Consider the following 20,864-nt stretch of genomic DNA (forward strand, 5'->3'; position numbering starts at 1 on the left):
CCCTCATCCAGGAGAGCCCCCAGTGCCTCCCTCTGCTCGGGGTTTGGGCATCGCTGCTTCCTCTGCTCCTCCTGCAGACCAAGCCCCAGCTGCTGAACTGCCTGAGCAGAGCCCAAATGAGATTGTAATTGTGATTTATTTCCCTTGAAGCTCAGCATCCAAAACATATTCAGATTATCACAGTGTGACTCCCAGCAGCTCAACCTGGCTGAGAGCTGCTCACATCTGCGGCCAGGGCACATCCAAGAAAAGCCTGTCCTGGTGTAAACTCCAGCCTGTTTGCTCCACAGCTCTCACGTGGGGCTTTCTGCTGCCTTCTCTGCTCTGCCCTTGCACTCACTCTGGTTTCTTGTCAGTGGAATGATCAGGGGCTTGTTAACGTCCGTGGTTTACGAAAAGGACTTGAAAGCTTATAAAATGAAAGTCAAATGGAGCCATCAGATAATAAGAACAAAGCCCAGATAGTGAAGGGCTGGCACATTTATCATCTCTTGAAGCCTCCCTGCGCTCACACAAGCAGCCCCCTCTGTGTTTGAAGGCAATTGGGGTTTTCTGTTCCTGAGCAGAGGTGGCTCGGTGCTTCCCCAGGGAACTGCAGGGCCCCGGGGTGGGCAGGACGGGCTTTGGCCCAGGGGCACGCCCCGCTCAGCCGTGCTGTGTGCCCTGCAGGTGCGTGTTGGGGGGGTGGCCTTCTCCCCTGGCTCGGTGAGCATCGTCTCTGACAGCCTGCTGACCCTGCCCGCCATCGTCAGCATCGCGGCCGGCGGCTCGCTGCTCCTCATCATCGTCATCATCGTCCTCATCGCCTACAAGCGCAAGTCCCGCGAGAACGACCTCACCCTCAAGAGGCTGCAGATGCAGATGGACAACCTGGAGTCCCGGGTGGCCCTGGAGTGCAAGGAGGGTCAGTGCTGCTGGGGCTGGGTGTCCCTGGGGGCTGCAGCTCCATGGCTGGGGTCCCGGGTCTCCCAGTGCCCCGGGGCGTGCAGCGGGGAGCTGGGTGGGAGCTCCTTGGGGTTTGTGGGTGCTCCTTGGGGTTTGCAGGTGCTCCTTGAGGTTTGTGGGTGCTCCTTAGGGTTTGTGGTTTTTTGTGGGTTTTCTGTGGGTTTTTTGTGGTTTTTTTGTGGGATTTCTGGGGGTTCCCAGGCCTGCCCCACCGCGGGAGGGTGGCAGCCTGCAGTGTGCGAGCAGCAGACACGGCTCTGATGTGCAGAGAATGGGATTAGAGCTTGATGCTGCTTAGGCAGCCTGCCCAAATTTTGGGGGTTATTTGGAGTATCCAGAGCTGCTGCTTGAGAGTTTGCACATGAACGAGTCCTGTCCCCTGCAAGGAGGCAGCTGAGCCCTCCTCACCCCACAGGTGAAGGTGGATTTTTGGGGGGTGCTGCTGTTGTTTCCTGCTCCTCCCACCTGGGAAGGGGCTTAATCAAAACAAAATAAATAACTGCCCATTTCATAGTGGAGAGAGAGAATTGCATTGGATTTGTTCAGCTGATTGCAAGGGTAGCCTTGAAAGCACAGGGCAAAAATTGAGATGTATTCAGGAGAAGCCACAGATTCAGCTTGGCACAGCCCAGCTGGGGTACAGAGGCTTCCTGAGCCAGCACGTCACACTTTGGAGAGGGAACAGGAGGAGACACATCCAGCTGTACAACACGGTGTTAGGAGAGGAAGAATAAATCCCTTCCCGACCCCTGCAGCAGCTCAGATTTGATCTGCATCAGATTTTATTATCTTGCCAACTGTTGATAGAGGAGGAAAACAAGAAGAAAGGGAAACAGGGGAGGCACCAAGTTATGAAAACAGATCCTTGTTTCTCTGCGCAGCCTTTAAAGGTGTTTTAGGTGTGTGTGCACAGGTGTGAACTGCATACAAATTAACCACAGCTTTGTTCTCAGTCTGCTCTGAGCAGAGCCTGCTCTCCCACCCTGGGCTGCTGAGACGGAGCCTCCGGGGCTGCTCAGCTCCCTGGAGCCCCTCCCTGAGCTGCCCCTCCTGCCCTGCCCACGGCGAGAGCAGCCAGCCAGCCCTGCCCAAACCCCCTGGAGCTGAGCTCTGCCCCTTCCTCTCTCCTGAACAGCCTTTGCAGAGCTGCAGACGGACATCAACGAGCTGACCAGCGACCTGGACCGCTCGGGCATCCCCTACCTGGACTACCGCACCTACGCCATGCGCGTGCTCTTCCCGGGCATCGAGGACCACCCGGTGCTGCGGGAGCTGGAGGTAACCCCGCCCTGCCCAGCTCCCCAGGCTCCCCCAGCCCTCGGGGAAGGCAGCAGGAAGCCCTGCAGCACCCTGAGGGCTCCACACCAGACAGGTGTGAACCAGTTTCATGGGATTCAGGGGATGCTACAACTGCCCTTTTCCTTCTTACCCCGCTATGGGCTCCTGCATACACTTAACCAGACAGGGAAACATGGCTAAGAGTGTAAAAAAAATTTATTACAATCTGAAAAATGCCCCTGACAAAAGATGCAGCCCATCCTCTGAACCACTTATTGGATGCCCTGGGGTCCTCAGGCTGAGCCCCAGGTTCATTTTAACTCCCAGCCTGGAGTTTTATCTCCTCCCACATCTCTGGATTCCTTTTGGCTTCTCCTCCCTGGAGTTGGTTTATTTTTATTTCATGGGGGTTTGTAGCGCTCTAGGGCAGCGGCAGAGCAGGGCAGAGCAGTTGTGATGTGTTTAAAGTCCTCCAAAGTCACCTCGTGGGGCAGGGGATGTGTGAGAGCCCGGAGCATCCTGCCCGGAGCATCCTGCTGCTGTTCCCTCGCGTGTCCACAGGAGGGCAAGGAGAATGCCCAGGCATTCCAGCCTCCGAGCAAGCGCTTCCATCTCCCTGGTTTTCCCACCAGGATGTGTAAAAATGTACAAAAAGCTTTCACTGGGAATACGGGGAAATCGGGAATGCACAGGGGTCCATCAGTGCACCTGGCAGACGGGCCCTGCTCACCTGGGAGGGGGCCAAAACAAGGATGGGGTTCAGAAACATCACCTCTCCCCTGGGATGGGGCTGCTGTCTTTCCCTTGGGATGGGGCTGTGATGCCCACCCTGGGGCAGAGCTGCCATCCTCCCTGTGGGATGTGCAGAGGCTCAGCTCAGCTTTTCAGGGCCTGGGATTGCCCCAGTCAATCCTGAAATCCTGTTTCCTCCTCACGGACCAGGGATGGATGTAGGAGGGAGGAGTCCTGGTTGCTCTAGGGCTGGATTCCTTTTCCAGGCAGGCACTCCCCACCATTAAAGCATTAATTTGGGTTCCTTTCCTCAGCCACCAGCACCCAGCAGTTGCTGTGGTGTTGCTAAAAGAGGAGCAGCCTCTCCCAGCCCATTCCTGCTCCGAGTTCTCCACCTCCATGCATTATGTTTGCTGTTGGATTTGCCAAAGAAGCTGACACTCCAGCAAACAAATATGAATGCTTTTTTTTTTTTTACTCATGAAAAACAGAATTGCAGAAGTGATAAATGTGTTGCCAATTACACAGTTGCTTAATTATGTAACGTTAGTAAAACCAATACATAACTCTCCAAGATGTTTGGTGAAGAGTTGCTTTGTGCAGTTCATCATTTTCACTCGTAATGAATTACTTGAATCCGCAACTGGCTGAAAGCCTCAATTAATTTTTTACACTTGGCCCATAATAAAGCAATAGTCTAAATTAGTATTTAATTTACTTACTTACAAGAGTGTCACTTTTTGTGCAGAATAAGCAGAACTGGGTGTCATTTCTGGGGCCATTGGGCACCAGGCTGCTGCTTTGTGGCGTGCACAGAGTGCAGCTCCCAGCCAGGGCCCAGGGCAGCTGTAGAGAGGGAGGTCTGCTCAAGATGGACCAGAAACCACATCCAGGGATGCTGAGATCCTGAGGGTGCAGCCAGGGTTAAACCATCCTGATGGCCCCAACGTGAGAAGGGCGTGGAACTGCTGGAGCAAGTCCAGAGGAGGCCAGGAAGTTGCTCAGGGGACAGGCTGGGAGAGTTGGAAATGTTCAGTCTGGAGAAGAGAAAGTTGTGTGGGACATTCCAGGGTCTGAAGGGGTGACAAGAGAGCTACAGTTGGGACTGTTCATCAGGAACTGCAGGGACAGGACCAGGGAGGATGGATTCAGACTGCCAGAGGGCAGGGTTAGATGGGATCTTGGGAAGAAATTATTCCCTGGGAGGGTGGGAAGGTCCTGGCACAGAGAACCTGTGGCTGCCCCTGGATCCCTGGGAGTGTCCGAGGCCAGGTTGGAGCACCTGGGACAGTGGAAGGTGTCCCTGCCATGGTAGGGGTGGGATGAGAAGATTTTTGATGTCCCTTCCCACCCAAACCATTCCCTGCTCCTGAGATTCCCCCGGTGCTGACAGCGCTGCCCCGCTGTCCCTTGTCCCCCCCATCCCCTGAGGGCCACCATCCCCTCCTGCAGGTGCAGGGCAACGGGCAGCAGAGCGTGGAGAAGGCCCTGAAGCTCTTTGCCCAGCTGATCAACAACAAGGTGTTCCTGCTGACCTTCATCCGCACGCTGGAGCTGCAGCGCAGCTTCTCCATGCGCGACCGCGGCAACGTGGCCTCGCTGATCATGACGGGGCTGCAGGGCAAGCTGGAGTACGCCACCGACGTCCTCAAGCAGCTGCTCTCCGACCTCATCGAGAAGAACCTGGAGAACAAGAACCACCCCAAGCTGCTCCTGCGCAGGTGAGGCCGGGGAGGGGCAGGGGTGGGTCCTGCGGGTGGCTGGGGGGGCGTTCAGGGGGGGTTCCTTCATGGAAAGGGCTGGGAGGGGCTGCCCAGGGAGGTGGTGCACTCTCTGGAGGGGCTGGTCTTGTTGTCAAGGTGGGGATTGGACACGGGGTTGGATTTGATGATCTCAGGGGTCTTTTCTGAGCTGAATAATTCCAGGATTCTGCGATCTGAGGGCTCTGCAGGGGCTGGTGTTGGAAGGGAGTTGCTGCTCTCCATCCATTTCCTCACCTGTCTCCAGGCTGGGGGCTTAGGCCTGCTCTGGGAGTTCACAGGGTCTCAAACCACATCCTCTGGCTCTGCCTGGCTGGGAGCAGCATTTGTGTGCCAAACCTGGGCCCGGAGCTCAGGAAGGATTGAGCAACTCACCCAAGGCAGAGCTGGGAAGAGCCAGCAAGAAAATAGGGAAAAATGTGCATGAATGTGGGGCAAAACAGCGGGCACAAGGAAAAGGCTCCCCCTGTTCTCCACGTCCTTGGGGGTCCTGCAGAGCCTGGCTTTGGCCAGTGCTGCCCCTCGGCTGTGCTGGGGCTCTGCTGCCATCACACTGGAGAGAGGCGAGGATTTCACAGCTCCAGGAAAATTTCAGGGGTCCCTGCAGCCACAATGAATATACTTGACAGGAAATTGCTTTAAATCTGGCTGTGTTTGCGGAGGCAATAACTCATCTTGGCAAAGGAAGCCGCCTTAATTTCCCCCGTGGTTTGACGAGTCACTGGGAAGGCGTCTTCTGCCTCAGCCATCAATAATGACTTTTCCTGGCGCTCCAAAAACCCAGGGATGGTGATAAGAGCTGTGCCCCCTCCTCCCTGCACAGCCAGCAAGGAGTCAGGGCCAGGGGCTGTCTGTCCTTTGGGCTGTCTGTCCTTTGGGCTGTCTGTCCTGCACCAGGATTTACCCATTGCACAGGGAATCACAGGATTGGGCATCTACCACCAGTCTGGGCAATCTGGGCCAGTGCTTCACCACCCCTATAAAAATTCCTGCTTTATATCGAGGCTGAATCTACTCCCTATTAGTTTAAAAGCTTTATTCCTCGTCCTGATGCTCCAGGTCTTGTTAAGCCTTGGCCTGGGGACCTGTCCCAGCCCTGTGCCCAGCCTGAAGCTCCTTGCTCTGACTTAATAAGGAGTGATCAGCCATGAAGTGAAACACTGTTTTTTAAAATGTTTTGAGCTCTCTGGTGGCAGCAGTTGATAACTGACACTCAGTTCTTTCCCTCTTTCTTCCTGGCTTTCCCCTCTCTCTTTTCTTCCACGACTGCCCCTCGCGGGAGGCAGCAAGAAAGTTGACGTTAAATCAAACAGCTGCTCTGGTTGCTGGCAACAGCAGTTTGGAGACCTACATAGAGCAGGGAGAATTAATAAAATACATATTTATTTTTTAGGTTCTCCCAGCTCGTTTTGTTTAGGTTTGTTTTCTTGCTGGAGCAGCCAAGGCTGGGCGCTCTTGTCAGGCTCCTTTGGAAAATCATCTCTGGATCCTTCTGTGGTCAGCATGAGGAGGGTTTGCTCCAAGTCTAGGGATTCTCCTCTGCCCTGGCAATCTCCAGGAGTTTATTTTTTATTTTTGGAGCAGATTTTTAACAGCATTCAGAGGCTGGCGATGGCACAGAGCAGTGCTGGTAGGGGCAGCTCAAAACCTGACAGCAGATTTGGGGCTCAGCAGATTTGGGGCTCAGAAAATTTGGGGCTCAGCAGATTTGGGCTCAGCAGATTTGGGCTCAGAAAATTTGGGGCTCAGCAGACTTGGGGCTCAGCAGATTTGGGGCTCAGCAGATTTGGGGCTCAGCAGATTTGGGCTCAGCAGAGCCCTTTGTGTGTAGGAGAAAGGCCAGGCCCTGGGCTGTGAGGCAGTTTCCCATTTTCAAGGCAGAGGAGGGCAGGGATGCTCCATGCAGGAATTCCCAGCACCTGGGAGGGTGAGAGCTGCCCCTCTCCACCAGCACAGGGCAGTGAGGATGAACCCAGCACTGACTCCATTGCTGGCTGTCCTCAGGACTGAGGCACTGCAGAATCTCATGGTCATCCCATCCCATCCCATCCCATCCCATCCCAAAATCCCATCCCATCCCATCCCAAAATCCCATCCCACCCCATCCCACCCCATCCCACCCCATCCCATCCCATCCCAAAATCCCATCCCATCCCATCCCATCCCATCCCATCTCATCCCAAAATCCCATCCCAAAATCCCAAAATCCCATCCCATCCCATCCCATCCTCCCCTCCACAATTCCCCACCCTCTCTGTCCCTCCACATTTCAGTGCTTCTTGCAGAGCTGGGGTCAGGCCCTGAGCAGCCCACAGGGACAGGACACAGCAGCTTCCCAGGGAGGGCTAACTGGGAGACTTGCTAGTTCTTCATTTAATATTCCATTAACAAAGTAGTTTATTAAATTAATATTCCCCCTGAAGCCCTGAATGCATTATTTTCTGAGTTTTTCACCTCTTCTGTGGCTTGTGTCAGTGCCTCTCCATTTTCTAGGGCTGTTTGGCAGGGTGCTGGTGCTTCTTCTCTTTAATTGGGTGCCTGAAATATTTCAAACAGGAGAACGATGTGAGTGTCAATTTGTAGGATGAATTTTTAGGCAGTTAATCAATTCAGCCTTAAATTCTTTGGGGATCTGCAGACATTTTCACGAATTCCTGACAGATATTGCCATCCTAGGAGATGATGGATGACGTTACCCCAGGTCTGCTGGCCGACTGGTGTCACTTTTTGTTTGTTGAAATCTCTGCCTCCTGTTTATTTTTGATCTGCCTGGCTTTGGAATCAAGCCCTGTGCTTCCTTGGTGTGTGCTTGTGATTCCAAGCACTTGGAATGCTGTGGGGAGTCAGAGTGAGAGGCAGTCCCTCATTTAAAGGGAATAATGGAGAAAATGGGGCTGGAGTGAGATGTGACCCTCTCCAGGTGAGGGAGGAGGTGACCTGGTTCATGGCGAGGGCAGAGGGATCAGTCCCCAGAGGGAAGGGAATTGCATTCATCCCTCTTTGCTTGCTGGAATTTGGACCAGATCCTGGTGTCCATGAGGGGAAGGCTGAGCCAGGCCAAGCCATGGGCACAGCTGGCCAGGGTCATGGGCACAGCTGGCCAAGGGTCCTGGTGACAGCAGCTCTCCCCTGCACGGGGCTGGGGCTCCAATTTGAAACACCCCCATCCCATCCCATCCCATCCCACCCCATCCCATCCCATCCCATCCCAGGGAGAGGGGCTGTGGAGCTTTAAGCAAAGCCTCCGGGCCCTGCAGAGCAGCGCTGAAAGCTGCCATTAGGAGCCATTGTATTTAAATTAGAGATAATCTCGGGCACAATGCGGGGAGAGGACACTGGGTGGGACTGGGGAGAAAGCTGCAATTTCCCTGCCATTGTCACTCGGCTGTCCCTGATTGCCAGGAGCTGCTGTAAATCCCAGTGATTTACTGAGCCAGGCTGTAATTTGCACCACGTGCGGGGAGCTGAGTGTCACCAGGCTGGCTGTCACCAGCCCCAGCAGGCTGGGATGGGCTGGCAGCATGCAGGGACAGGGACAGGGGCAGGGACAGGGACAGGGACAGGGACAGGGACAGGGACAGGGACAGCGCTGGCCCCGTGCTGCTGCCCTGGGTGCAGCTTTGGGGGCTCCCTGTGTGATGTGTGCCCTCCTGCCTCCCCAGGACCGAGTCTGTGGCCGAGAAGATGCTGACCAACTGGTTTGCCTTCCTGCTCCACAGGTTCCTCAAGGTAAGGGGAGGTGGAGCAGGGACCCTGCTCTGCTCTCTCACCCTCCAGCCACCCCCGGGGTGAAGCTCCAAGAGATGGAGTAGCAAGGAAGGAGAGGTGGAAATTTGCTCCATGCTCACAGCCTTGCCAAGCCTCAGGTCTCCCGGAGTAACTCCCACTAAAGGAGGTTCTTACACCTCTCTGGTACTTGAGGGAAATTCTCACATCTTCCTGCCTCAGCTTCCATAGTTTTAACTTCATTTGTGGCTTTGGAAGCCCCGCTGAGTTTGCTCCAGGGGAGTGAGCAGTGAGATGGGGATCTCGAATTCCATTTTTTACAGCCACATGGGCTCAGGAGGGATTTCCCCTGCCAAAGACAACACAGCCATGGAGCAGTGGGGCTCAGAGCTGTGGCTGAGCTCTCCAGGAGCTGCTGGGCTGCACATGTGCCCAGGACTGAGCCAGTGGGGCCGAGCCTGTGCTGGGGGAATCCAAGCTGGGCTGGCCCAGGAGGAGAGGCACCTTCACCCTGCTGAGCTCTGTGTCCTCCTGTGGTGCAGGAATGTGCTGGAGAGCCCCTGTTCATGCTGTACTGTGCCATCAAGCAGCAGATGGAGAAGGGCCCCATCGATGCCATCACGGGGGAGGCACGGTACTCCCTGAGCGAGGACAAGCTCATCCGGCAGCAGATCGAGTACAAGACCCTGGTGAGTGCCACACCCTGCTGGCCCTGGTGAGTGCCACACCCTGCTGGCCCTGGGGGCATCAGGGCCCTGCCTGGGCTCTGAGTGTGGCTGGGCAATGAGGACGCCTGTCCCAGCCAGGTGTGGCCCCAGGTCACAGGTGTGTTAGGAAGATTAACCCACAAACCCCAGAGGGTTATGTCCAAAGAGGAGACAGAGGAGCCCTTTCTGGCTTTATTCCAATCAAGGGAGAGGCCATGGGGCATCCCCTGGGGTCTCTCACATGTTTGGAGGACACAGCCTCCTTTTTATCCCAATTTTGCACATTTCCCTTCTCTCTTTCCCCATTGCTGAGGTACTTGAGAGGTTCAGACTTCCCAGAACACCTGATCCCAGAGATTTCCCTCTAATGTACAACCCTCCCTTTTCATTTTGAATTCTTATGGAATTTTGGGGTCTTTCCCCCCCATTGTTCCTTTCATCTTTCAATATCCAATTTCATTTCTCAGCAGACCTAAAGTTTATTTGTAAGAGCAAATCTCTTTCCATTTGTCAATCAGTGGAACCCTTCCCATTGTTCCTTTTATCTCCCAGTGCTGGTTTTACCTACCAGCAGCCCCACAGCTGGTCTGGAAAGACAGATCTGCCATTCCTCTCAGGTGTGAGGGGAGTGCTTTATCTCCCTGTGCTCTGGGCAGCTCCTGCAGCCAGTGAATCTGGGCATCCAGGGCCCCTCTCTCAGCAGTACCTGTGTAACTATCACAGATGCAATAGCAGGGATGCATTCCGGGCTGCAGTGGGCTGTTTGATGGGAAGAGGCTGCCGTGACACGTGGCTACACCTCTCCCTCAGAGCACGGGCTGCTTCTCCTCTTGCAGATCCTGAACTGTGTGAACCCAGACAATGAGAACAGCCCGGAGATCCCCGTGAAGGTGCTGAACTGCGACACCATCACCCAGGTCAAGGAGAAGATCCTGGATGCTGTGTACAAAAACGTCCCCTACTCCCAGAGACCGAGAGCTGTGGACATGGATTTGGGTAGGAGCTGCCCTGCCTGGAGGGAGGGGGGTGACCAGAGGGGCTGGGGGTGATCAGAGGGGCTGGGGGTGACCAGAGGGGCTGGGGGTGATCAGAGGGGCTGGGGGTGACCAGAGGGGCTGGGGGTGACCAGAGGGGCTGGGTGTGATCAGAGGGGCTGGGGGTGACTCCTGCTGGGGCTGGGGGTGACTCCTACTGGGGCTGGGGGTGACCAGAGGGGCTGGGGGTGATCAGAGGGGCTGGGGGTGATCAGAGGGGCTGGGGGTGATCAGAGGGGCTGGGGGTGACTCCTGCTGGGGCTGGGGGTGACCAGAGGGGCTGGGGGTGACTCCTGCTGGGGCTGGGGGTGACTCCTGCTGGGGCTGGGGGTGACCAGAGGGGTTGGGGGTGACTCCTCTGGGGCTGGGGGTGACTCCTGCTGGGGCTGGCAGAGCTCTGACCGTGGCTCTCCCTGTCCCAGAGTGGCGGCAGGGCCGCATTGCCCGCGTGGTGCTGCAGGATGAGGACATCACCACCAAGATCGAGGGGGACTGGAAGCGCCTGAACACCCTGGTGCACTACCAGGTGAGGGAGCAGCCCCCCTGACAGCTCCCAGCCAGCTGCCAGCAGGGAAAAGAGCAGCAGGAGCCCAATTCCCAGAGCCTGGCGTGCCCAGGCAGACAGGGAGGGCAGGTCTGTGTGACAAACCAGAAGGGTTCCATGTGCTTCAGCATTAGGGGGGAAAGCAACCTTGACACGGAGCTCAAAGGAAGCAGCAGAGTTGAAAATTGGCTAAATTAAACCTGCCAGCCATGGGAGGGAGCAGTGCAGGGGCTGAGCTGGCACTGCTGGGGATGAGGGGCCTGGGGAGGGCAGCATGGGGGGCTCAGGGCTCTGCCTGGGGTCTGGGACAGCCTGGAGTGCAGCAGGGGAGGCACAAAGCCATGGGGAAGTGGAAACAGTGAAATGCTCAGACAGGGGGGTGAGAAGGCCTAAGAAATTCCTGCCATCTTTATCTTCTGGACAGGGCAGAGTGTTGGAAAGGGCTCCTCACAGTGTGAAAGATGGAAGAGAGGGAGCTGGGGAAGGTTTGGTTAGAGGGAACCAGAGAAAAAGATGGGAAGAGAGGCAAGGAGGGGGCTGAGGAAGGTTTGGCTGCAGGGAATCAAAGGCTTTCCCTCCCAGCCTGTCTGCAGCACAGGATAAGTGCATTAATTGGGACTGTAACCTACTCCTGTCCATCACCACCTCCCCAGAAGTGTTTAGTGTTTAATCTGGCATCTCTCCCTGTTTATCCAGCATCTCCAGTCCATCAGCCTGACTCACGCTGGGGGACTTGAATGGGAGCCAGTATTGACAGGAGCCCTGCAATCAGGGAGCCAGGCAGGAGAGGGCCATCAATATGCACAGTGCATGTTAAAAAGCACCTCCAGGGTCAGCTCTTCCAAGCAGCCCCCAGGATTTAAACACAGATTACCGTAAAATGTCAGAGGAGTTGCTAGATTAATTCCATTGTTCCTAAAAATCTGTTTTACCTGACAGTTGCAAGGGATTAACCAACACGCAGGGAAGCAGCGAGACTTTATTATGCCTTGATCTTTAAAAGTCATCGTGGGGAAGTCACAAGTGAAAGCTGTGCTTGTCTGATGTGTGCTGGATGCTGGGGGAGGGAGCACTTTTGTTCCAGAGCCTGTGGGAAAACCTGAGCCAAAAGCTTCCCCTTAAAATCAACAAAAATCCTCGCAGCACTCGAGATGCTGCAGCTCTTGCTGCCATTTGAATGTCAGGTTTGCTCTGGAAGAAAGGAGGAGTTGGCAGCCAAACCTGCAGCCAGGTAGGGACACGAGCCCCAGCTCTGCTCAGCCCAACAGAGCTGTCTCAGGCTTTAAAGAGAAGCCAAATTCTTTTCACTGCAGCAGAAATCCTGTCAAGGCGAGGCTCTTGCCAGAAACTAACAGATATATATACTTTTTTTTTTTTTTTTCTCTTTCCAGTTTGGGGTTTTTTCTGTTGGAGTAGAAGTTATTATTAGGTATCAAAAATACAGATGTTCCAGGACTGCACAGTAAAACAGCTGCCTGGGTAAAGGCCCAGCTTTAGGAGGGTGTAAAACCACTGGAGTTCCACGTGCTCTCACCGTTTAACAGCAGTGTGACACACGAGCCAGGTGTGGTTCAGACCATTAAAATAAACCTGGATTTCCAGAGGAGCACTAAAGATGACATCTAGATTTCTAGGAAAGAAGTGAAAGCTGATTTGCAAAGCCCTGCCCATTTTTTATTGAGCTGTTTTGTCTTTCTCCTGCTCTGAAGGCAGGGAGACCCCTGGGTTTGCAGGTGGTGCTGGGGGCTGCTCAGCCCAGGCTCCAGGTGTGTCCCTTGGACAGGTGCTGCACCTGGGAGGCTGCAGGACCCTCCTGGTGCTCAATTCCTGCTCCTGATTCCCAGGATCCGTTCCCCACAGCCCCATTCCTGCAGCTCCAGGGCTCCAAAGCACCCTCCTCCTCCTCCTCTTCCTCCTCCTCCTCCTCCTCCTCGCTGTTATTTCATCCCAAGGGTTTCCCAGCTCCACACCTGGATTTTGTTGCTTTTGTTTTCCACATTAGAATCACAAAACTACAATAACTGATCAAATGCATTTTTCATGGGAAGCCTTCACATTCAAAACCCAAATTGGAATTAAAGAGAAATGTTCACCTTTCTAATAGTTTTGAACCACTTTATGAAATTACAGAGAGAACTGTGCACCTCCTGCTTATTTCTTCATTTATAAAAATAGATGTGTAGCTTAAATAAGTGTAATTCTTTGTTAAATTCTCTGGAGCTGTTACACATGGCAGGGAGTTGTGTTACATTTGTGTCATATCCTTTTGCTTTCGTGGCCATTAAGCTCCATGGGAGAGCCCTGCCCCGTGTGGTTTCACTCAGGAAAAATGAAACCCTGAATTTCACATGGAATGATTTACAGTGGCTCACGCGGGGTTAACTCAGAGGCAGCAGAGCATGAATACCTGTCAGCCCCTTCGAGTCTGGAGAGGCCAGGAGACCAGGAAGCTGCTTTAAATGAAAAATTAGGAGGAGAAAGGGAAGGTTTGGGTGGAAAAGGAGGCTTAGGAGGCAAGGGTGGAGCGGATGCGGAGCCGGAATCGCCCTCGTGCCCCAGACAGACACAGCTCCATGGCCTGGGCTCCCTCCTCCCCCTCCCCAGGTTTTCTTTTCCCTGCCTTTAAGGTGCTTTGTGCCCCCTGTTTCCAGCTTGCAGAATAATCAGAATATTTATAAAGTTGTAAAGCAGCCAGGCAGCTCGGAGCGCGTCCCGGGGGTGCTGTGGGAGCGAGCCCTGCTCCACCTGAGGCTGCTCTGCAGCTGCTGGGGCTGAGCTGACAGCAGCCATTCCACCCAAAATTTACTGAGTGAGAGGGCTCTTTTGTGTGTGTGTGGAATTTTTAGTGCCTCTCTCCCAGTTCAGCACAGCCCTGGTGGAAATGGATCCGGCACGGGAGCACCCCGGGCTCGGGTTTCTCCCTGCTGAGATGGAGCTGAAGTGGCAGCTAATAACAGCCTGAGAAAATGATATCAGCACTGATCACCCCTTCCACTGACTCCACAAATTGGATGAAGTGAGGCAGGAGCAGCAAAGGAAATTATGGAGGTGTTTGGAGTGTTTTGCTTAGAAAAATCTCACTTTTGTGCCGTGAAACACAAGTAACTATTATTTCCACTATCACCAGCAATAATAATAACTCAGATTTCCATGAAATCTTTTATCTGGGTGGAGCCCAAAGCCTTGGAGGCAGCACAGGTCATTGTGTGCAGCTCACCTTGGTGCTGCAGAGAGGGTAGAGACCCCTGGAGCTGCTGGGGGAGCAAGAACCTCCATTCATGGGGTCAGTGCTGAGTCCATCACCACATTCCTGGCAGATAGTGCAGGGTTTTGCCCCAAAAAGCAATTCCCGCAGCAGGAAGAGGCATTTCTTTTGTGCTGAGCCTCTAAAAAGTATCTGCTGGGCCCTGGCAAGACGTGGTGACTCTGTGCTCCCTCACTGTGCTGCACCACAGGTCACAAGTTCAAAATTAAAAGCTCCTCAGGCCCATTCCCTGGAAACCTGCAGCTCCTTAATTAAGGGGAATAAGTTAGAAAACTTCCAGTGACTACCAGATTTATAGGGAGGATAAAATTAAACATGGCTACTAAAATCTGCTGTAACAAAACCTTGTTAGTGCTAATGTTCATTTATAGTTTGACTTCCCAGTGTTTAATTCCTTCTCCGGAGCAGTAAAGGGATAACAATTAAATACCCTGAAAGATGGCTTCATGACTTGCTCTGCTGTAAATCAAACTTTTAAAGTTCGTAAAAATTGCCAAAATAAAAAATGGTTTAATAGGAATGTTTTATGGCCCATAACGTTATTACAGCCCTTTTATTCCCTCTGCATTGTTACTTTAATTGGATCACAACAATTCTTGAGATTCTCATTTTTATTGGGTAAGGCATAATCTTAAATCAGAACGACCAAAAGCATCTTCACCACATCTTTTGATTTATCCCTCATTTCCTTCAGGCTCCTGCTGGATCCTGACCCAGCACAGGGCTCAGGGAGCAGCTCCTGGGCTGCCCCTCCCAGGATTTGCTGGATCAGCAGCCAGGGATCCCAGGCTGGGCAGGGAATGCCCCTGACTGGTGCTGCTTTGCCTCCCCAGGTGTCAGACCGCTCGGTGGTGGCTCTGGTTCCCAAGCAAACCTCCTCCTACAACATTCCTGCCTCTGCCAGCATCTCCCGGACATCCATCAGCAGATATGGTGAGAAGGGCATGGGAAGGGATGGCATGGACACACACTGGGGTGGAGCTGGGGAGACAGCAGCAGCTCCCCCCAAAGAAACCACCCAAAACAAATGTAAATCCAGGCAGGAAAACATCCTCGGCTGCTGGTTTGGCTTGCAAAGGCTTTTCCAGCTGTGAGAGCAGCAAAAGGACCAGGAAAGGTGAGGGGAGGGAAAAGGAACTGCCAAGCACAGGAGCAGCCTTTGGGAAATGGGGTTTGGGGAAGGGCTCAGAGGGGATGGATGATGCAGGAGAGGATCTTGGAGCCCCTTGGCCCTGAGCAGCACCACAGATAAGCCTGATTTATCTGATCCTCCCCCTGTTCCTCCCCAGGGCAGGATCCTGAGCTCTGAGCTAATGGGTCACAAATGGGGAAGGGCAATCTTAGCACAGAGTGCAGGGATGTGCACACCTGGGAATTCCTGATTTGCATAATAGAAGGGCTCAGCACATTCCAGAGGGTCCCTGAAGATGCTGCAGCCTGAGAAAATGAGCCTGCAAGGTGCCAGGTGCTCGCTTGGAGCACTAAATCCACAATAATTGTAATAATAGACTTCCATAAAAGGCAGCAGTGGCAAAGTCTCTCGAGTGCTGATCTTTCATTATCGTTCATTTCACAGAGTGTTTTACCAGCAAAAATTCTCCTGACAAACCCATCTCCTCCTCTTGTTTATAGCTCCCAAAATAATGTTGGTTTTTAGCTCGAGTGAGTGTTCTGAGGAGCCAAAACCAGGGGAGTCTTGAGGTAAAAACCAGGAGAAAAAGCATTTCTGCCTGCCAGGTGTGGGCCCACACATCCCATAGTGCAGCTGAAGGAAAAACCAAGGCTGGGTCTCACAGCCTGAGCCCTCAGTGCTCATTGATCTCTGTCAGCTGGAAAAGCTTTTGCAAAGCACCAATACGAGCAATCATTGCTCATGTTAAGATTAATATTTCTAATTGTGCCGGCAGAATTTAAATTAGATACTTATTTACTTCCCCTGTCATATATCAGTACAGAGATATGTTTAAAAATAGAATTACTGCATGCTTCCTGAGCTGTCCCCCTGTCTGTCTCCTTAATTATATCAGTTGGAGCACTCATTTATCTAAGCCTTAATCAGGGATGAAAATCCAGCTACTTTGGTAATGACTTGAGTATTTCCCTCAGCTGATTTACCATCGATCCCCACACTCCTGCTGAGGAGGGTGAGCAGTGAATTGAAGGCTAAACTTGAGGAAATGCACGAGATTCCCAGAGAACAAAGAAATGGAGCAGGAGGAAAAATCCAGCAAGGCACATCTGGGCTCCTCAGCCTCGTGTCTTGTCCTGGAGATGCTGGGGATCCAGGGAGGGATGTTCTTTGGGAAGTTAATGATATAAAAACATGTGCCACGTGCCCCCATGGTTTCTGAGTAATTCAGGGAAAGTTTTCTGGTGCCCTTTGAGCTCCCTTTTCCCTGCAGGGACAGCATCAGGCTGGGCCTGCTCAGCCCAGGGATGGCCCAGGGTGCAGGACTGGCCTCAGGCTCTGCTGCTGATGCTCAGCTTGAGTCCTCACTGCTCTCCTGAAAGCCTCAAGGACAAGCTCAGCAGCTTCTCCTGCCCTTCGTGCTGGCTGTGCTGGGCAGCTCCTCATTATTTACAAAATCCTGAAATTGGAGCTCTGCTTCTGCAGGAGTCGGTGCCCAGGGTCATGTGTGAGCTGTGTCTCAGGGAGGATTTTAGTGTGGATCTGCATGAGGAGTTCACATCAGGAAAGGATGTGAACAGGGCAGGAAAGGCCATATACAGCAGGAACAAAAAAGCTCAATTCTGAGTTTTTTGTTGAATGGAGACCACCAGAGATTTTTGGCAAATTTTGACGGTGCAGAACGAAAATGCGTGCGAAATAAAACCACGGTGGTTTCCCATTTCATTTCCCCACCAAAAAAAAACCAAAAAACCCAAAACCAAAAAACCCAGTGCCAACAATTTGGGCATCATCATCCCCGGTGAGGGCACTGAGGAGGTGCAGAAGGGTTTTGCTGTGAGCATGACCAGCCTCTCTCTGGCTCAGACTCCACGTTCCGCTACACGGGCAGCCCCGACAGCCTCCGCTCGCGCGCGCCCATGATCACCCCCGACCTGGAGAGCGGCGTCAAGGTCTGGCACCTGGTCAAGAACCACGACCACGGCGACCAGAAGGAAGGGGACAGGGGCAGCAAGATGGTGTCTGAGATCTACCTGACCAGGCTGCTGGCTACAAAGGTAACTGGGCTGGATTCACCTGGGGATCGCACGGCGAGGGGTCCTGGTGAGGCTCAGCTCCCAGCCTGCCTCGGTTTTCCTGGGATTGGGAAAGTCCTGGAGCAGCAACAGAAGCACAGCCCAGATTTTCTCACACTCGAGGCAATTGCTGCAATTCTCCATTTTTTTGCACGGTGTTAAAACTGTTCACCAATTCACAAATTGGTGAATGAAGCAGTGCCTGGAAATATTTACCCATTTCCTCAACCAGATGTGAATTTCCTGCCTTTCCCCATGTGCTCATCAGTGTGGATAACACAGCTGGGCTCTGGAAAGCAAAAAAAAATTTATTTCAGGTTAGAAATAAAGAGTAAATAAGTGAGTAGCTGCAGGCTGGAGCTTTTTGAAAGACCCTGGCCTTGGTTATTCCCATGGATCTGTGGTGCCACTTTTTGGGGCTGGTAACATCTGGTGTCCCTTCCTGCCACCACTGCTTGGCCAGGGGAGTGCCTGTCCCTCCCCTCACCCCCTGGATTGCTGCTTCTGTCACCAAAACTGCAGGAAAAACAGAAATTCTCCAACCACATCTTTTCAATATTAGAGAATTAGGTATTACTTTATTCTGGCCAGGATGTGCAATAGAAATTATTTCATCCACACACACCTGGGTTGTGCAGTGAAAATCATTCCATCACATGAGGGGTTTTACCCCATTTTTCACATATTTGTACATAAAACCTCCAAAGAAATTCCCATTCATAATTACACCTTCACATTCACTTCTAAATTACACATTTCTCAGTACTTGATCTCCTATTGGTTATTGATCCTTTCAGTGCTAATTTGGTCCTCATGCTCCGGTTCTCTTATCAATCATTTCCCAGGCCAGGTGTCTGTGATCACACCGGGGGTGATGTTTGCCAATGCTCATTTATCCCCTCTGTATCTTCTGGCTCTGGGAATCTCCTTTTTGTTGACTGAAGCCCATAAGCCAGAAATTCTGAAACCCTCAGTGAAACAGAGCCTTTCCAAGAGAAAACCTCAATCCCCCAACTGCGCAGGGGCGAACAAACCCCTGAATAAAATGACATCAAAAACAGAAGCTAGACGCTGTCTGTTTGCCCTCCTGCCATCAGGGCACGCTGCAGAAGTTCGTGGATGACCTGTTTGAGACGCTGTTCAGCACGGTGCACCGCGGCAGCGCCCTGCCCCTGGCCATCAAGTACATGTTTGACTTCCTGGACGAGCAGGCGGACAAGCACGGCATCCACGACACCGACGTCCGGCACACCTGGAAGAGCAACTGGTAACAGGGCCAGGGAGGCAGACCTGCGTGTTCTGGGCAAAAAATGGTGTGGGGGATGGTTTTGGGATGGGCTGGGAAGGGCCAAGCCCCAGTGAGGGACACAAAGCTGTGCTGCTCATGGGGTGGGAGCTTTGGCGGGCTGCCAGTGTTCACTGGATGCTCAAATCCTGAAATATCCTGATTTGGAAGGGAAGGGAGATAGCCTGGCTGTCTCTCTGCCCAGGGTGGGAGATGGACACTGCCCTCAGGCTGTAAATCTGCACATCTGGACCTTGGAAAGAGGGGAAACAAGGTTCCAGTGCCTGCCCCGTGCTGCCTGCACAGCCCTGCTGTGCCACAAATGCCAGCACTGGCTGGGAGGGGGAGCTCAGCCAGTGGCTGCACCTTTCCCATCACTTTGGGAAGCACCTGGAGCATTTGGGCATCAGCAGGAGGTGGCACAAGGAGAGGAGCCAGCCCTGCATGCCTCAGGCATGGGCTGCAGCCAGGTCCAGCCTCTCCAAACAGTGGGAGCTCCCACATCTCTGCCTCTGCTGCTATTTTAGGATTAAAACCTCCGTGGGTTGGAAATTTACCTCTGCAAGAAAGGAATAAAAAAGCACAACAAATGGTTGTTCCCTGAAGACCTTGTATTTTCCCCTGAGTCCCACATGGTTTAAAAGGCCTCTAATCATCATGGCTGCAAAAACTGCTTCCCTGCTAAGGCAGTGGGAAGCTCAAAACGATTAATTTAAAGCCTTGGAAGGAGTTACTGGGGTAAAAACTGTAGAATCACAAGAAATTACAAGAAAAAAAGAAAGCAATGACCACCAGAGTTTGGTCTGCCAGAGCCAACTGGCCTGGACCTTCCTTCTCCCCATCTCAGCTGAGCTGCAGCATTTCTAGAAAGGGAATTTTTGTGGGCATGTGGGAGAAGGCTGCCCCTGGAGCAGGCTGAAGCAAATGGAAGTTGGCAAGAGGGAGCTGGGGTGGCTGGGGCTGGAGCTGGGGCTGAGCTGCTCTCCTGCAGCACTGCAAGAGTTAAGGCTGCAGCCTTCAGCGAGCTGGAGAGACAGAGAGAGCTGCGACTTGAAAGGTAATAGAAAGCAGCAGCTGCTTTTTTGATCCTGCTATACAGCCAGAGAAAAAAAGGAATAATAATTCCCCTTTGATTGCAAAGGCCCTGGGATTTGGGGACAAAGCCTGTGGTTCCTGCTGCCTGCTGGCGGGTGCTGGGCAGAGCTGATTAGTGCCAGGGCTGCCCCTGCTCACCCCACACTGACCCTGCTCTGCTGAGCTCCTCCTGATGGGCTCCTCCTGCAGATGCTCCCCCAGTACCCCCAAACTGCCCAGCTCTGCCCTGCCCCTCATCCCCTCCACTGCTCCGGGTGGGATCTGAGCCTGGAGCAGCTCCTGGGCATGGCAGGATCCACCAGCAGCACTGGGCTGGTGGTGCTTGATGGCCTTGGCCCCGCTCCTGTTTAAATTCCTCTCTTATTCTCCCCACCACTCGTGTTCTGCCTGGGAGCACCATCCACAGCACGAGCCCTTTCCTTGCCTTTGTCTTCCATTTCATTCCAATTCTCTCTTTGCCTCCCAGCCTCCCCCTCCGCTTCTGGGTGAACGTGATCAAAAACCCTCAGTTCGTGTTCGACATCCACAAGGGCAGCATCACGGACGCCTGCCTGTCCGTGGTGGCTCAGACCTTCATGGACTCCTGCTCCACCTCCGAGCACCGCCTGGGCAAGGACTCCCCCTCCAACAAGCTGCTGTACGCCAAGGACATCCCCAGCTACAAGAGCTGGGTGGAGAGGTGAGGGCAGCACGTGGGTGCAGGGTGCTCTGAAACCCCATGGATCTCAGGACAGAACGTCCCCAGTGGGAGGGAAGCACAAGGACCAGCAGTGATGCTGCGGGGTGGTTCTCAGCCCCGCCAAGCACCGCTGCTCCTGTTTTCAGCTCATTACAGCCCAGAATCCCGTGTGGCTGGATGCAAACACAAAACAAAAAGATGTTCTTATCCCTGCAGAGCTTAGCTTAAATCCCAGGGGGAACAGGGACATTTGGGACGTTCTGTTTCTCATTTTTCCCCTCGTTCCTGCAGGTACTACGCCGACATCGCCAAGCTGCCGGCCATCAGCGACCAGGACATGAACGCCTACCTCGCCGAGCAGTCGCGCCTGCACGCCGTGGAGTTCAACATGCTGAGCGCGCTCAACGAGATCTACTCCTACGTCAGCAAGTACAGCGAGGAGGTGGGCGTGGGCAGCAGTGTCCCCTGGGCCGTGGTGGTGTCCCCTGGGGTGGTGGTATCCCCTGGGCAGCAGCGTTCCCTGGGTGTCCCCTGGAGCGATGGTGCGCTCTAGGCAGCAGTGTCCCCCCGGGCCATGGTGTCCCCGGGGTGATAGGGCCCCATGGCAGGT

General features: G+C 53.5%; 1 protein-coding gene across 3 annotated transcripts in view; it reads left to right on the forward strand.

The window, feature by feature from the left end:
• PLXNA2 (plexin A2) overlaps positions 1-20,864 on the forward strand; it is a 138,591-nt gene that overhangs the window by 110,388 nt on the left and 7,339 nt on the right. For all 3 annotated transcript variants that reach the window (XM_059867517.1, XM_059867516.1, XM_059867515.1), the window contains exons 20-31: positions 670-904; positions 2,081-2,223; positions 4,408-4,676; positions 8,378-8,444; positions 8,984-9,130; positions 9,985-10,144; positions 10,605-10,708; positions 14,825-14,924; positions 16,987-17,177; positions 18,293-18,462; positions 20,042-20,254; positions 20,546-20,696. In XM_059867517.1, the coding sequence (XP_059723500.1) occupies positions 670-904; positions 2,081-2,223; positions 4,408-4,676; positions 8,378-8,444; positions 8,984-9,130; positions 9,985-10,144; positions 10,605-10,708; positions 14,825-14,924; positions 16,987-17,177; positions 18,293-18,462; positions 20,042-20,254; positions 20,546-20,696 (1,950 nt within the window). The remainder of the gene's footprint in view (positions 1-669; positions 905-2,080; positions 2,224-4,407; positions 4,677-8,377; positions 8,445-8,983; positions 9,131-9,984; positions 10,145-10,604; positions 10,709-14,824; positions 14,925-16,986; positions 17,178-18,292; positions 18,463-20,041; positions 20,255-20,545; positions 20,697-20,864) is intronic.

This window comes from Haemorhous mexicanus, chromosome 25, assembly GCF_027477595.1.
Source record: "Haemorhous mexicanus isolate bHaeMex1 chromosome 25, bHaeMex1.pri, whole genome shotgun sequence".
Classification (NCBI taxonomy): domain Eukaryota; kingdom Metazoa; phylum Chordata; class Aves; order Passeriformes; family Fringillidae; genus Haemorhous; species Haemorhous mexicanus.